We start from the raw sequence: 16,010 nt of genomic DNA, 5'->3' as shown, positions 1-16,010 counted from the left end.
TTAATGTTTATTTATTTTGAGAGAGAGAGAGAGCAAGTGAGCACATGAGAAGGGAGGGGCAGAGAGAGAGAGGGAGAGAGAGAATCCCAAGCAGGCTCTGCACTTGTCAACGCAGAGACCAATGTGGGGCTCCAACCCACCAAACGTGAGATCATGACCTGAGCTGAAATTAAGAGCTGGACGCTCAACCGATTGAGCCACCCAGGGGCCCTTATGATCCCAATTTTACAGATAACACAATTAAAGTTCAGAGTTTAAGTACATTGCCTCAAATCACATAACACTAAGTTGAACCCCCAAATCTTTTGACTCAAGGTCTAGTGCTCCTTCCATTATCCTCTTCCCCACCTTGAATGCTTAGAAAAGCCTGTTTATATTTAAGCATCATTATTTTAGAGTGGCATGGCAAGTATGTTAATTAACTTAAGCCTAAAAAATAAAACAACTTGGATTTTTCAGTTTCTCTGTTAAGTGAGACCAACACTTATCTAGAGTCACTGGATATTTCTAAGAAAGAGCAAAGGCCAGTATATTTAATTATTACAAATTCAGGCAGACAACATAACAACTATCAGATGCTCAGAATTCCTGGGCTGTAGTTAAGTACATAACCAAGAGATAAGAGTCTAAAATACATAGGTTTATTATTTTTAAAGGTATCAAACTATATAGTTCAGAAAATTCAGGTAAATCACAACTTCACTGTGGTGAAATAAAAAGTATTCTCTGCACATATTTTGTAAACCAAGAGTGACTCAAAAGTGGAAGTAATCTAGTACACAAGGTGTGTTTGGGCAATTGTCTAGTAGGGTAGAAGTGTGATAGTTGTGGAAGGTAAATTTGGCCAGGTCACCTAGGGCCAGATGTGACAGCCTTGAATGCCAAGGAAAATGGTTTGAACTTTATCCACTTGGCAATGGGAAGCCATAGAAAACTTGTAAGCAAGTAAGTGAAATGATAAAAGAGAATTTAGGGAAATTAATCTGTGATTGGAAAAGAATTTGCAAGGGTGGTAGTGGAGATAAAGAAATCTGTTAGAAGACTACTAGATCACTTATGAGGTGGTGAAGGTTTAATCTAGCAGGATTGCAGTGGGATAGAAAAAAATGGGCACATGTAAATTACATTATAAAGGAAAAGTCAGCTAGATTGGTGTAGAGGAAAGACAGTGTAAACTTAGCTTAGGGAATATCTCATTCCCCTTTTTGGAGATTTACTCACTTTTCAGCACACTCGCAGGTACCCAAGGAGTCGGGGACATTCGCACAAATCTTCCACGGCTGAGTGTGTGTGTGTGCACTTAGATGGTGTGGCTTGGAACTCAAAACCAGACAATTTTCCTGGCATCAAACAGCAGCTGGGTTCAGCCAATCTGAAGCTTTATATCTAACTGGAGTATCACTTAGAATCTAGTAAACACAATTTAAAAGAAGGTCCTTTCAAGAATAGATTTAAAGCAGGTCTGAAATAAGAAGCGCCTGTCAGACCACGAAATAAAGTAATAAGGGCTTGTTTCAGCATTCTGATCAAAGATCTGCCTTGAACTAGCTCTTCCACATCAAAATGTTACACACTAAAACTCGCCTGCTAACCCAAAGATTTGGCGAGTGCTCTGAATTCATAGGAGTATTATTAGCGTGGGAGAAAATGGCAGGCAGCTCAGTGGTCGAGAGCTCAGGCTGTGGCATCAAACAGCTTTGAATCTGAGTCGCAGCTCCCACACTTACTGTTTTTGGGCAAATAGTAACCTCTGTCAGTCTCAGGTTCCTGATCTGTAAAATGAGGACAATGGTCGTAGCTGCGTCAAGAGCTGTCATGAGGATTATAAACTGCCTCGCAAGATGCCTTACATTTCGTTAGTGCTCAGGACACAAAAGCTATTCTTGCTAAAGCACATAGGCCAACGTAGCATTAGGTATGTAGATGCAGAAGGACAAAGAGCAAGCTATCACAACAGTGCAGACATCAAGTGACATACAGAGTTCAATACGGAGCGAAGGTTAACATTTTATTTTGCACTGAAACAGAATTTTAGAAAGACTCTGCTCATCTGCTAGCCTAGTGTGGTGATGCTACAACTGGAACAAAGGTAGGGGGGACTTCAGGGAGTTTCCAGACACTTCAGGGACTTTCTGAACAGTCTGTGTATCCCTGGTACAAATATGTAAATCAAGGATTCTGCACGACAATGGAGGACAAATAGATCCCTTTGAGATGATGGCATTTAGAATGTACCTCACAGAACATGACAAAAACAAATTATACTTGAATGTAAGGCTTGAAATAAGATTTATGCCTTTAATTATAACACCTTATAACTTCTACATCTTGGTATGGTCCACAAAAAAATCCTCATACACAGAACCTCACTGCAGTTCAGACTCTACACACTAGATAAACAGGCATGGCTGCCATGTCGTTCTACTCAGTGTAAAGGAATGTGAGGTCATTAAAAATGTTCCACATGTTTCCCCTCTTTCTTACTTTAACCCTTCCCTATCAGCCTGTGATAGGTTTGCATCTTAAACCTTTTTTTGTCTTCATAACTAAGACCATTTTGAAGCCTTCACAAGTAGAAGGGACATTCCTAGAATTGTCACACAATTCTGTTACTAAGGAGACCATTTCCTTAAAGTCTCTGTTTCTAGATGGGAGGGCTGCAGTCTGTGACTGCTCACAGTCACATGGAGACGCATGTAAAAAACATAACTGAGAAGTTTAAACTTGCTTAGTTTGGGAAAAGGACTTGGTGAGAAGCTTGTGATTACAGTTCCTTCACGTCTGTTTTAGCTTCTTTTCTGTTTCTCAGGGATTTGGTTCTGCTAGAGACCAATGACGTTTCCCTTCTTTAAAAAAGCGACATCCTTTGAGTCACAAACATAACGTCAAGCAAAAGAATTAGACACCAACAATCACACACTATACGATTCCAAAGTTCAAGAACAGGCAGAACCCAGCTATGCTGTAAAAAACAAGGAGAGTTACTCTTGGCGGGGAGTGATGAGAGTGTGGGAGAGCACGAGGGGGGCTTCTGGATCCTGGTTCCGACCTGTTTCTTGAACAGGATGCTGAATTCTTGACCCATGGAAACAAACCAGTGCCCTGGTATTTAAGGTGTACTTTCGCCTCAAATAATGAACATTTAAAATAACACTCTACTTCATATGCACAAAAGTTACAGTGAGTTCTGAAACTAGGGCACATGTTACTAATTTTCCACCAAAGTGCCAATGGCCAAGGAGAGTGGATGTGGGTCTCCAGGGGTCCAGGCGCAGCACACACTCCAAGTGTGAAACGCCTCTAGGCTTCATATTTGATTCTTAAAAAAGTTTCACAAAAACTTTATGTTCTATTTTGTATTATCTGGGTTTGTTTGAATTTCTAGTTAAGATTTAAAACATTGCTTTTCATATGCAAATGACCTCTAATGTAATCTTTGAGTAAATGAACCCTCTGGGAAGATACACCAGGTATGTGCTATGGGGATAGGAGCCCCCTAGTTTGAGAAGGCTGAGCTGTATTTAGTTTCCCTAACCTTGCCCTATGCATACGGACTCTGAAATGGAGAGAACCTCAGACTGCAAATGTGAGCATCTGGATTTCCATCTTGACTCTGCCAGCCCCAGCTGTGTGACCCTGGGCAAGTCACTTAACCTCTCAGAGCCTCAGTTTCTTCATTTATAAGCTGGGCAAAACAATGGGTACCCAGTGGGTGGCTGTCCTGTGGGTCCCAGCACAGGATCATGAACCACTTTGCCATTCACGCTTTTACAATAAAGCTGGATCACCTTTTGATTTTCTGATGGCAAATCTGGTAGAGTGAGCTGCAAGAGGGAGAGGCCATCACACTGTACTGGCCATGGGGTGTCATGCATATTCCGAACAAAACTCTGCTGCTTCGATGGAGGCTGTCATAAATGTGCTGGTTCTTTGTGCTGCTGTTACCTAGCACAGTTAAGCAATGAAACAGCTGCTGCCCTTCAATAGACAAAGGCTTACAGTATGTCTGAGGCAAGGCATTTATTGCTGGCTTTAAACTTCTTAAATAATTCCATATGGAGACTTGAGTGGCAGAACACTTAATGTAAACTTTCAAAGGAAACTGCCCACCAAATTCTGAACTTTATAAAAGTTGGCTGAAACAGATTCATTTTCGGGAGGCAGAGTCGCCATTCCCATTTCAATGGGAATTTCAAAGAGGAAAGCCACATCATTGCTTTCGACGGTGACTGTCCAACATGCAGAGGACCCCGTTTCAGGCATTTATCGGTTCTAGAGAACCAGGGTCCACCCAAAGCCATTCACAGAGGCAGCAGCGTTACGTGGATGGAATTTAGAATGAGCAGTCAAGGTATTTGTTTTCTAGTTGTGATTCTCCACCTTGAAGACCTCTGCACCTTAAATTGAATAAAGAAATCAACACATGTGCATGACACGGTGCTGGGTGTTCGTCATGTTTCTGGTCCTTGGACTCAACAGAGCACTTCCAGAATGAATACACAGGGCTCAGACATTCTGTACAAAAAGATGCTATGAGAATATGGCATTCAAAAGGAGCAATTTACATTTTTACACATATAGAATAATCAAATATATTTAAAACGGACATATTTTTACATACACAGTTAAAACACAGATAAAATAATACTCAAGGAAGAGTGGTCATCTGAGATATGTAAAACTATTTTCTGACTGATACAAAAAGTTAAATTTCAAACAAAGATAACCATAATTTCGTAAGAATCGGCATCACATGATGTTTCTGTTTTCTCCACATTCCTACTGATCTGCATGTCAAGATCTGACCAAAAGTCTTCGTTTTCATCATTCTGCAAGGTCTCTCCAAGAGCCCTACCTCCATGCGTTATACCCTTGGAGGCGGCATTTAGTCATATCATGAAAGCCAACAAGCACGCCAGGGAGGGATGAAGGCAATTACCCCCATTTTTTTTTTTTTTTAATGTGTATGTGTGTTTTTCTCAAGAAGGTGAAAGTAGCATGGATTTGTGAGAGGGTCGTTTTTTTCTTCTTTTTTCTCCGTTTAACTAATTAGTGTCAGGCTGCTCCTCACAGGCACAGACAGGAAGTGCTATTTCCTGTGCTGATGATTTAATACAGTGCAGAGCAAAATAGTGTTTGAACTGATGGCAGCACTAATGACTCACGATAAAACAGTGAAAAGATAAATGATACTTAATCAGGAAAATGTTTAAATAAGCAAGTGCCTGGATCTACCACGGCAAAACAACCTGAATTCATTTAAGCAACGTTAAGAGGATAATTTTAAAAATACACAGGCTATTTGTTTAGTACTTTGTAGTTTTCAAAATGGCATATAGTTTCATTTATTATGTTTTGTGATAATTCAGTGAGGCAACTCACTGTTCTTAGCATAATTTTAGAAGTGACTGACTTCAACTCAGAGGACCCAAATAATTTGCTTCAGGTCACACAGTAGGCTGTTGACTAAGCTAAAGAATACAATTCATAGTTTGCAAATTTCCAACATCTTGCTCACCTACTGCTGATACTTCAAAGAATCCTACTAACCTTGGTTGAATATGCAAAAATGTGTCTGGGAATGGAGTTAGGTAAAAACTGTGGGTGCTTAGGGTTTCTTCAAGGAAACCTTTATTCGAAGAATGAATAGACCATGAGCAACAACAGAATGTCATATTTACAAATACAATTTCGAAAGAAATCTTGAAAAAGGGATAAAGGCTTTTTATAGTTCTTTTGTAGGCAGCCAGACACATTAGTTTCTTACAAATATACTTTTCATCATGCTTTCATATATGTTATCTTCTGGAACAAATCCCTAACCCAAGTACTTTTTCTAGGATTAGTATTTTACATATGGAAGACCTAGATGCAAAGAAGTTAACTGATTTGTCTCTAGGTCAATAGAGTTTGTAGGAGAGTCAGGCTTAGAATATAGGTTTCTCCTGAATTCTAGTGTGAGGTTCATTTCAGTACCTTTGCCAGCTAAATTTTATTTGTTACAAGCAAATGATCCTAATATATTATTGATTCAAACAAAAAGGTGTCCCTAGAAGATAGCTAGAACTTAAAATGCTGGTATCTCCTTATTAAGAGTCAGAAAAGCCTGTTATAAAACACCCCATCTTATCTAAAAGATAATTTCTCGAATAACTTGGGATATAATTTGTACTTTAATAAAATAGCTACCCAAAGAACCAAACTAGACCATAATTTAAGTATCATATCCTGACTACTATAAAAAATAACCGTGAGAGATTCTATACATTAGAGATCAATTGAGGGCTAGCGTGGCAGGCACTTTAAGATCTGTGGCAATATCATCACTTTAGAAAAGTTGACTGACTTTGAATCCAAGGGATAGGGCAAAAAGCTATTTCCCAGGTTAGAAGATCATTCTATAGCTTTTAGAAGGTGAAAATAACCATGTTAATATATTTTATGCATATGTGTATAGAAAAGAATAAATATCTTTTGCCTTTAATCTCAAGTCTAGGAGCCGGGGCATCTGGTTTTATTGTTGCCTTTGCAATTAACTTATGCCCTGACCACAGCTACAGTATTTTTGCTCTGCTTTATCGTGAGCAAATGCATACTTTTCAGGAGAAAATAGGCAATAGAAAATACGATAGCACTGTGGCTAGAAGTTTCATGTCTGCTTCCCTGAATCCTCTTTCTCTGGTTAGTCACTTGCCACTTGTAATAGGAAATGATGGACCTGGGCAGGAGGTATTTCAACCATCCAGAAAATAGCATCAAGAAGCTGATGAGACTATGAGCAGTTTCCACACTAATATGGGTTGAAATTTAAAACGAGACAGTTTATAGTCACTTACATTGTTGATCATAAGGTGCATTATTGTTTTTGGAATTAGATCTCGGATACATTTGTTGATGATAGACATGTAGGAGTCTACGAGGTTGCGAATGGTCTCCACTTGCCTCTCCAACTGTGGGTCCATGGAAAAGTTTTCTGCCTGGCCATTCTCATCATTTTCAGTCTAACAGAAAGGAAAGAAAACATGGATTGTTTCACATTTGTTCACAAGAAAAAAAGTACCATATATTATCATATGATCTACTTCTGCTGACTATATTTGGAGTTATATTACCAGATGGTAACATCTTTACCTTAAACATATGCATTAATTCTGAAAAGAGATCAGAACCATGAAGTTATTATTCTACTTTTAGTAGCCACAGCCTAGGAAAAGCAACTATCCTAATTCTGAGTGCATATTGAGATGAATAATCAGATAAACAGTGCACCTAACAACATACCTCTAGAGAACAATCTAATCTTAAGCCATTTGCAAGCTGGCCAAAGAACTGAGTCCAAGTGAATGATGCAGATGTAAACCTCTGGGAGGGGTCTCTAGGGATTCAGTAGATTAGAAATAACCTTGGTGTTGTTCTGGAACTCCTAGGTCTGTTCTGGAATGGATCAGCATTTGGATCTTCCAGGTTTTAAAACTAAATCTCCTAAGCCTGGCCTGGAGCCAAAGTAAGAGATATAGAGAATAATTCATTTTTCCATGCACTTGCTGGAATTTGTTCTGTATATTCATGCTTCTGTCATCACTACTAAAGGCTGGCTCCATTGTGGAAAACTTACAATTTTAACTTCCAACTTGTTATTCTTTGAATAAAACAGAACACATCTATACACAAAGAATTTATTTGTGCAACATGAGAGAAGCATCTGTTTTCTATACTATGGGACTTGAGTTAATTAATTTTGGCTTATCCACCAGAGGCTGGGCTGGAATGCCATCTTCATCATTAAGGGCTGACCTATTGGCTTGGCATTGAAATCAATTTAGAACAAATGGTCTCCATTTCAAGTCAGGTTGAACCTTCTAAGCCCCAGAATATGATACAAATATTGTTAGTGGTCTGGCTACTTTCTAACATTTGGAAAGATTTAATTACAAATGTAAAAAACAAGGGGGGTAATTTATTGCTTCCATTGTAGACATGAAGTACTTTTCTTTGGAAATGTACATACTTTGATCTGCCAGGTTTTCAATCCAATCAGTTCTAGGCAAAGCACTGTGAGACATGGCTTAAATGGATCTATTAATGACAAACTTTTCTTATGAACCAATAACCATGTGTGAAAGGCACATTTGCAGACCACAAAGTCAACAATAACAAAGATAGATATTGGTTCTAATAATTTATATAGGGTTCTCTGGCTCAGAAACATCCAGCACTTTTTAAAATCATTAAAATAATGTGCTCACTCTAATACACAACAGTCATTTTTTCCAGTGCTGAGAGTATGACCCCATGCTTCCAGTGATAGTTTGAGGACATTTCTGAGGCATCTTACTGCTACTACAAGAAGGTAGAGGAAGTTTCAAAAAGAACAGTTGTTTTCAATGGTATTTGGTCAATGAAAGAAAGAACTAAATCAAGCCTTATGTAGTTCTTTATTTTTATTATTAACTTGCGATATATAAGCACAATAGGATCTGGGATAAATAGGCAAAAAGCTAAGGCCATAAACTGATAGAGGGCTGATAGAGGGAAGGTCAACCATGTGAGTGAAACAACAGTCATGTTCCCAAACATCTTTCTAAGGGATAAAAACCACTGCAAATGTGCTCCAGGTTGAGCCCAAACTGTAAAGAGTCAGTGGTAACTGCAAAGTCGTGTTAAGGATACTATATGTGAAAGTGAAAACTTTAGGTTCAAATTCAGGCTCTATTGTGTACAGGTCACACTTTGGTTACTTAATGTGATTAAAACCCAACTTCCCTTTCTTTAAAATAGGGATACATGTCCCTGGAAAACTTGTGGAAGCTAAATGAGGGAACACATATGAGATGACCCAACCAAGGGCCTCAATCAATGTCAGCCTCTTTCTTTCCTTTCTCAATATTCATGGGATAGAGTTAGAGAGCTGCTTGACTCTCAACATACATTATGAAAATTCAAGGTGAAAAATTGGAGCATAAAACATTTTCAATTCAAGCAAAATAAAAACGGCAAGTGTATTTTTTTATACCTCCATGTGTTCTGCAAGCTAGTCCCCTCCTCCTGGAACCCCCTCCTCCCACCTGTGAAGAACTTTCATCTTTCAGAGACTTGCTCCATCATCACCTCTTCCGGACAAGCTCCTGATGGTCCCCAGCCCCCCAACACCGCCCCCTCAGTACTTCCTCTGTGTCTTGTATTCACTTTTACTATTTAATATCCAGCCTAGGTTTATGCTTCTCTCCCTCCTGGACTCTGAGGTCTTATTCATCTTTCTCTTCTCAGCACCCGGCACAGAGCCTGATGCATGGGAGGAGGAGTTAACAGCTGCAAAAGGGTTTACCTAAATCGAGGGGGCAGTTCTGATGCATTTCAGGGTATCCAAGTTTGTCTGCCTATGTGTCAGAGGAGCTGAAGACCAGAGAAACCTCAGAGTGAGGAGCTGGGATCCATTACTACTTGGTAACAGTGAGAATGATAAAATGACTATGAAATTGTGTGTATAAATGAGAACAAATGATCAACAGCTTTGTGAGGAAAATACCTTTTATACAAAACAATACAAACCTCCACAAAGCATAAAATACAATTCAGTTTGTCTCTCTGACCTAAAATATACTGAGATTTTGCAATGGTATTTAACAGCCAGAGGTGATGACATTTTAGTCTCAATATTCCACCTCTCCCAAGAACATTTATTGAGCACTTGCTGTGCTGTAGGTACTCTTCTAAGCACTTTACATAGAAAACCCACTCTGCTACCTTAGGAGGGAAGGGCCGTTGTTATTGTAAACCTATAGAAGAGCACATTGAATCTCTGAGAGCTGAAATTTGTTCAGTAAATGTAAGAGGCATTAGATTTTAACAAATTTCTTTTTTTCCCTCAAGTATAAAAAAATCAAGAAGTATTATGAAACAGTGAAACCTCCATAGTACATCACGTTAGTTTCATAGAAAAAATAATAAATGTAAAAAGAGTTTCTAGGAAAAAAAGATGTCATTGAAGTAGTGATATTTATAAAAAAAAAAACAAATGATTGAAACAGAAGAGGGAAGTAGAATAAGCAGTATTTTTAAAAGAGCCTGCAGAAATATAAAACACCAAGAAAGTTACATCATCATCCACTTTTATGTAGAGACACTGAATTTTCCCATTTCACACCTTTTTTTAACATTTAGCCTTACTTTATTTACTCTTTGCACATCAAAATACGCAAAAGACGTTCACTTTCACTTTTTGAAACCAGATGCAATTAATAAGGGAAAGTGTCAGAGTGAATGGAGAACACCGAATAGTTTAATTCTCAACAGGAAAAAAAAAAAACGAGAGAGGGAGAAGTATTCCAGAAAATCTGGAAAACAATTTGAAATTCTCTTTCGCTTTTGGAAAAACATGTGGTCACATGCAAATCTGAACTACTCTGATAATACCATGGACATGATGGGAGTCACAAAACTCACAACGCAAACGGAATTTCTTTCCTGATTTTAGAAAGAAGAAACACTGCTCTTTCCAATACATCTAAAATAAATGGGGGAAATGTGCATAGATGGACTTTTTCTTTTGACTGAGCAATTTCAGAGAGCAAATGCTCCCTCTTCCCTGACCCAGTTCTAATCAAATTCTCTGTTGTGCTCTTTTCTGTATGTATACTGGGTATAACTATGGCTTTTTTCTTTGTTTAAATTATAGGATTGCAATAAGATTCTTTGCAGTCCAAGCACTGAAGTGACAGCTGTTTATCATTATCCTCATCAAGGGAATGTAAAATAAAAATAGTAATTTGTCTCTGATCTTTGAGGCAAAAGAGAATGGTCTGCAAACATTTAACCTTTTACGCGCAGGTTCATTGATGCTGTTTACAAAATGTGAATAATATTGTGAAAACCAGCTTTCTTCTGAAAAATACAATGGAAAGGCCTTCCTAGTGCAACTTTTTTTTAAATAGCTTTTGTGAAATCTAATGCAACTTAAACAATAAAAAATAGCAACTCAGCACTGTAAATTGTTTATAAACAATGCTGTAGTTTTCTTTTTTATGAGATTATTTGCACAGTATTCACAAAAGCAGTCTGTTTTACAACATTTTAATTTAAAAGCTTTTTCCTAATGACTTACTACTTTAACAGGTGAGAGGACCAGAAACAGTTGAATTGGAAATAGTTTCCACCGTACCTTAAAGCAACCATTATAGAAGATCTGGGCTTGATGAGGACTATTTATTTTTCATGTGTTTTGTTTTTGTCTCTTTCCTTTTCTTAAATTTTTTATTGAATTATGTGATAGGTTTCTTGGAAGATCATTGAAACCATCTATATAAGATTATTTTCTTAAGGTGACTGCAACTCTTTAAAGTGGAATGACAGAAACACAAAGTATCCTGGCAAAAATATGTACATAAACATACCAGCTAATTGCTGCATCTCTTCTCACCAGTGGAGAGCATTGTACAACTCTACAGACCTACACAAGTGATTTTTCCAGATAAGCCATGCTTGCTCTTTTCTAAGCATCTTACTTTTGTTGTACAATTCTCTACCACCTTAAACAAACAGTAGAAAATATCATTTAACTTTTTCATAGTGAATCGGGTCATCATTATGAAAATAGTGTTACCATGGTAACGCAGCTTTGAATTTTCCAGCCTCACATCATGAAGAATGCCTTACTGAAAACCTTTCCCCACTTCTAATCATGCACTTCTTCTAATTTGCAGAGGCTAATTAGAGGCTAATTTGCAGAGCCAGGCAACCAAACTTGTAAAAAAAAAAAAAAAAAAGTATGGGAGCAACATGCTTAAGAAAGCCTTTGAGAGTTGTACAGATTGTAGTTTGGTGCTCGGTGGGAGGCATTTCATTAATTAATTCAACAAATATTTGTTTAGTGTCTCAGGTGAACTGTGAGAGATACAAAGGAAGTCTCAGAACACAGGGCATGCTCGTGAGTGTATCATCTGATGGGGAGGATCCAGTGTAAGATGCCTCGATGAGTCAAAGGATGAATTCAAGTGTGGTGGGCTTCATGGGGAGTCCTCGTGGATGGCCACACTAGAGGCAACCCTCAAGTGTTGGGTGAGATTTCGGACTGAGACTGAGGGAGAATGCTCATTGTCCTATCCTTAGTACTTAGCACAGTGCCCTCTGTATAATAGGAGCTTTGTAAATATTGTGGAATTGATGGAGAAAAAACTAACCCAGACTATCTCCTGAGGGATTAGGTTCTGTTGTGAAGGAACTTACGAGACTGAGCTCCAGGTCACTGAGGTGTGGCTGTATGGTAAATGTGAGTAATTGCTTGGATTCCTAAAACTGAGTTCTCCATGTAGAGTTTCTTGGTCTGGGCAGGATAAATAACTGTCTGCATCCAGAATTATTTCAGTTGCTATAAAGCTGTTGATGACTCTGTTGAAGAATGTTTACAGATTGGAGCTGTGATTGTAACCAAATGCTGGCATCCATTTACATCTTCACTCTGTGAGAAATACCCATTAATACAGGGCAAAACACTGAACCTTGGGCACCTGAGTGGCTCAGTCGGTTAAGGGACAGACTTCAGCTCAGGTCATAAAGTCACAGTTTGTGAGTTTGAGCCCTGCATGGGCTCTGCAGGCTGACAGTGCAGAGCTCACTTAGGATCCCCTATCCCTCTCTTTTTGCTCCTCCCCACTCATGCTCACTCTCTCTTTCTCTCCCTCAGAAATAAACATTTAAAAACAAACAAACAAACAAACAAACAAAGAAAAAACAGTGAACCTCATCTGATCCAGTTAGTGGTGATACACTAGCCAGAGCAGATAGGACCTAACTTTGTCTGTTTAGGTTATTTTCATTTTTATTCTTCCTTCCCTCTTCTCCTTTTTACTTCTCCTTTTACTACCTTCTTATTCTCCATACAACTTTTACTCTCCTTCATCTCTACATGGGATCATAATAAATTACAAAACTGTGTAATATTGTGAAATTAAACAGCCATTAAGAAAAAAACCACAGAATTTCAAAGATACTTACTTGATTAACAACAACAATAACCCTATCTTAATTCTGATGTACCTCTATCTTTTTTTCCCTAACTCTCATTTAGCCCAATAGCTGCGAATAGTATATTTCTGTGTGGTACCAGTGTATGTCTGTCTCCAATAAATAACTTGAATGATAACAGCACAGAATAACTGGGATCTGGAGGAATAAGAGAAAGGAAGATTCCTCTTGTATAACTGACAGGTACTGAATCTGCATTAAGATGCATTGAAACAAAAAATCTGCAACTGTAAAAACAAATGTGGATACAACAATTCCTAGAGAAATCTGAAAAACTCTGTCCTGATGTCCTTCTAGAAGTTATAATAATTCCAATCTAGTTTTTAATCTCAAGGCCTGTACTGCCTGCTAACAGATAAATTCAATGAATATAAAATATTCATATATTTTAAACACATTATTACAAATTGCTATTTAAATAATCTTAACTGAGAATTTTTTCTAAATTTATGAATATTTACTTTTTGGAAAATTTCCATCTTTATATATTGAGTTTCACATGACAACCTTTTGTCCGAACAATAAATGGGCTAAGCAGAACAATTAAATGGTTTCTTTAAAAATAACCACTTGCCTCACCACATTTTTTGGTTTAAAATAATATTAGTAATTTTGAAAGGGCCAAAATTATTTTTCAAGCATTGACTATTGGCAAAAATGTTTAAAATTTAACTTTGTTAATTATAATAAAAAGAAAACCCTTTTCCTAAAAAGAACTAGAATTAGAATCAACTGATACATGTGTCCTTTTTAGTGAAAAAAAAAAAATCACAACATTTTTTTTGGACTAGCAAAACAAGCAACAGAATATTTTTGAAGAAAAAATTTTCAGAAAATAGGATCAAATAAAATAAGGGTAAATATAAAAACAATTTGTGATGGTTAATTTTATGTGTCAACTGGACTGGGCCATGGAGTGCCCAGATATTTGGTGCAAACATTGTCCTAGGCATTTCTGTGCTAGTATATTTGGATGAGATAAGTACTTAAATTGGTGAACTTTGAGTAAAGCAGATTGCTGTCCATAATGTGGGTGGGCCTTATCCAATCAGGTGAAGGCTTGAATAGACCGAAAAGATTGGTTCTCCCCAGCAAGAGAGAATTGTCCTTCAGATTGCTTTTGGATTTCATCTGCAAGTGGCTCTTTCTCCTTCTACAGAAGATTGCCTTCAGATTTGAACTGGAATGCCAGCTCTCTTGGGTCTGCAACCTGTCAGCCCAACTGCAGATTTTGGACTTGCTAACCTCCATAATTATGTGAGGCAATTACATATAAAAAAGCATTGTCTATCTATGTATTTATCTACACACACAGACACACACACCCTATTGATTCTGTTTTTCTGGAAAAGCCTGATTAATAAATACACAGACCCTCTATAGATCATAAAGCAGTAAGCAGTTCAATGTTAACATTGCTTAGTGGAGTTCATAGGTGCTGTCAGAGTTCAGAGAAGCAGAGGATCAGGAAGGGTTATGATGGGGAGTAACACTGGTCCTACTCCAATTATTTACCTTTACTTCACAGCATTCTCTAAAGGAAAGAGAGGCGAGTCAAAAAATAATCCATCTTTACCCCCCTCATTCTATCACAACGTCTTTCTCTGCTTCCCCTGTGGGTAGATGGAAGGTACATGTCCATAGTCTCCTCTCCCCCACTCTTAGTCCTGTTGGTTAGATGGAGCTTCAGAGATCAAGCTGAGCCACTCTATCCACCCATCCAGGCTAATCTCTGTGATGACAGAGATGGCATGTGACCACGCAAAGCCAATCACAGCCCATTTGTCAGAACTATTGGGAAGGAGAAGCTTCCTTTCATTTAGGAATGAAAACTTTTTAAGAAGTAGGTCTGATCTGAGTGCAGGCCCACCTCAAAATGAAGGAGAGTCAAACCTTCAAATGAAGTCACCAAAGAGAACTACACAGTTGAGAGATGGGGAGACACAGATATTAGAAGATGTCATTCGCGTGCGTGGATCTGGCCTTGTAGACCTCTCTACCTCTTGCTTGTGCAGTTACACGAGCCAGTAAACTGTGTCCATTATTTTTAAAAGTTGGGTTGGCTTGAATTTAATTTCTGTTGCTGCTATCCTAAAGAGCTCAAATGAATAAATCATTTATTTAGGATGTTCTTTCAACCTAAAACTTTGTTTCCAACTCCCATCTGTTCATCCTTCCTGGTTTGGTGCATTGAGCACATCTTTGAATGCTGCAGCTGAAATACAGCCCTCTTCTTCCTGCATTGGAAGGTTTCCTTTGTCTTGTATCTTAATTAGGTGTATACATGTCCATTTTCCTAACAAAAATGAAAGACTCTTGAGGTAGATAATCCTTCAAAGTCCAGTGCAAATACAATATCATTTGCTTTACATGCAAAAACTTCCTAGTCAAAAACAAAAGAATGCAATGGTTTAAAAACATACAAGGGTAAAACTCTGTGGGTAGAATCATTACTTGTTTCATGAACAGAGAAACAAAATTATAAAGCTTTCAAAGAAGCAGCTATAGTCAAGGGTTTGAAATTTCTCCAAGGTCCTCTGAGCACTGTAGTTGACAAAGCTGTGTTCTGGATTCAACTGCAGAATCTCCTAAAGGCCTCAAGATAACTTTTTCAGTCACCCCTATACATGAATTAGTGAGTACACCTTTGTCAGGCTTTCCAGGGCCCAATGATCCAGATAAAAAATTAAAAAACTGTTTTAGAAAATTTATGATCACTTCTGTTAATAAGAAAGATTAATGTAAAATCAGAACAAATTTGTCAGGTTGTGCTTTTGTAAACCTCTTGTTTCTAATACCCAAAGAGAATATTTCTGGAAATAGCACTGGACCACATCCATCTGGCTCACCAAACAGGCAGCATGTATATGCCCCAGAACTGAAAGTGTACTTCCAAAGCTGCCTGAAATAGAACTTCTGTCTTCATAATACTCATTCCCAATTAAGAGAAAAACTGAAATGTAAAGAAATTTGTTTCACTATAGGCAAAC

General features: G+C 38.0%; 1 protein-coding gene across 1 annotated transcript in view; it reads right to left on the bottom strand.

The window, feature by feature from the left end:
* The window catches only part of DNM3 (dynamin 3), a 38,167-nt gene extending 23,505 nt beyond the window's left edge, over nucleotides 1–14,662 (bottom strand). Inside the window, exons 1-2 of the mRNA XM_039222417.1 lie at nucleotides 14,597–14,662; nucleotides 6,837–7,001 (exon numbers count right to left, since the gene is read on the bottom strand). Coding sequence (XP_039078348.1) covers nucleotides 6,837–7,001; nucleotides 14,597–14,662 — 231 coding nt within the window. The remainder of the gene's footprint in view (nucleotides 1–6,836; nucleotides 7,002–14,596) is intronic.
* Between the last annotated feature and the right edge of the window lie 1,348 nt (nucleotides 14,663–16,010).

The sequence above is a fragment of the Hyaena hyaena genome, unplaced genomic scaffold, assembly GCF_003009895.1.
Source record: "Hyaena hyaena isolate Hyena2069 unplaced genomic scaffold, ASM300989v1 scaffold_1124, whole genome shotgun sequence".
Lineage (NCBI taxonomy): Eukaryota > Metazoa > Chordata > Mammalia > Carnivora > Hyaenidae > Hyaena > Hyaena hyaena.
The sequence above is the reverse complement of the archived record's forward strand: the minus strand, read 5'-3'. Positions and strand labels throughout refer to the sequence as shown.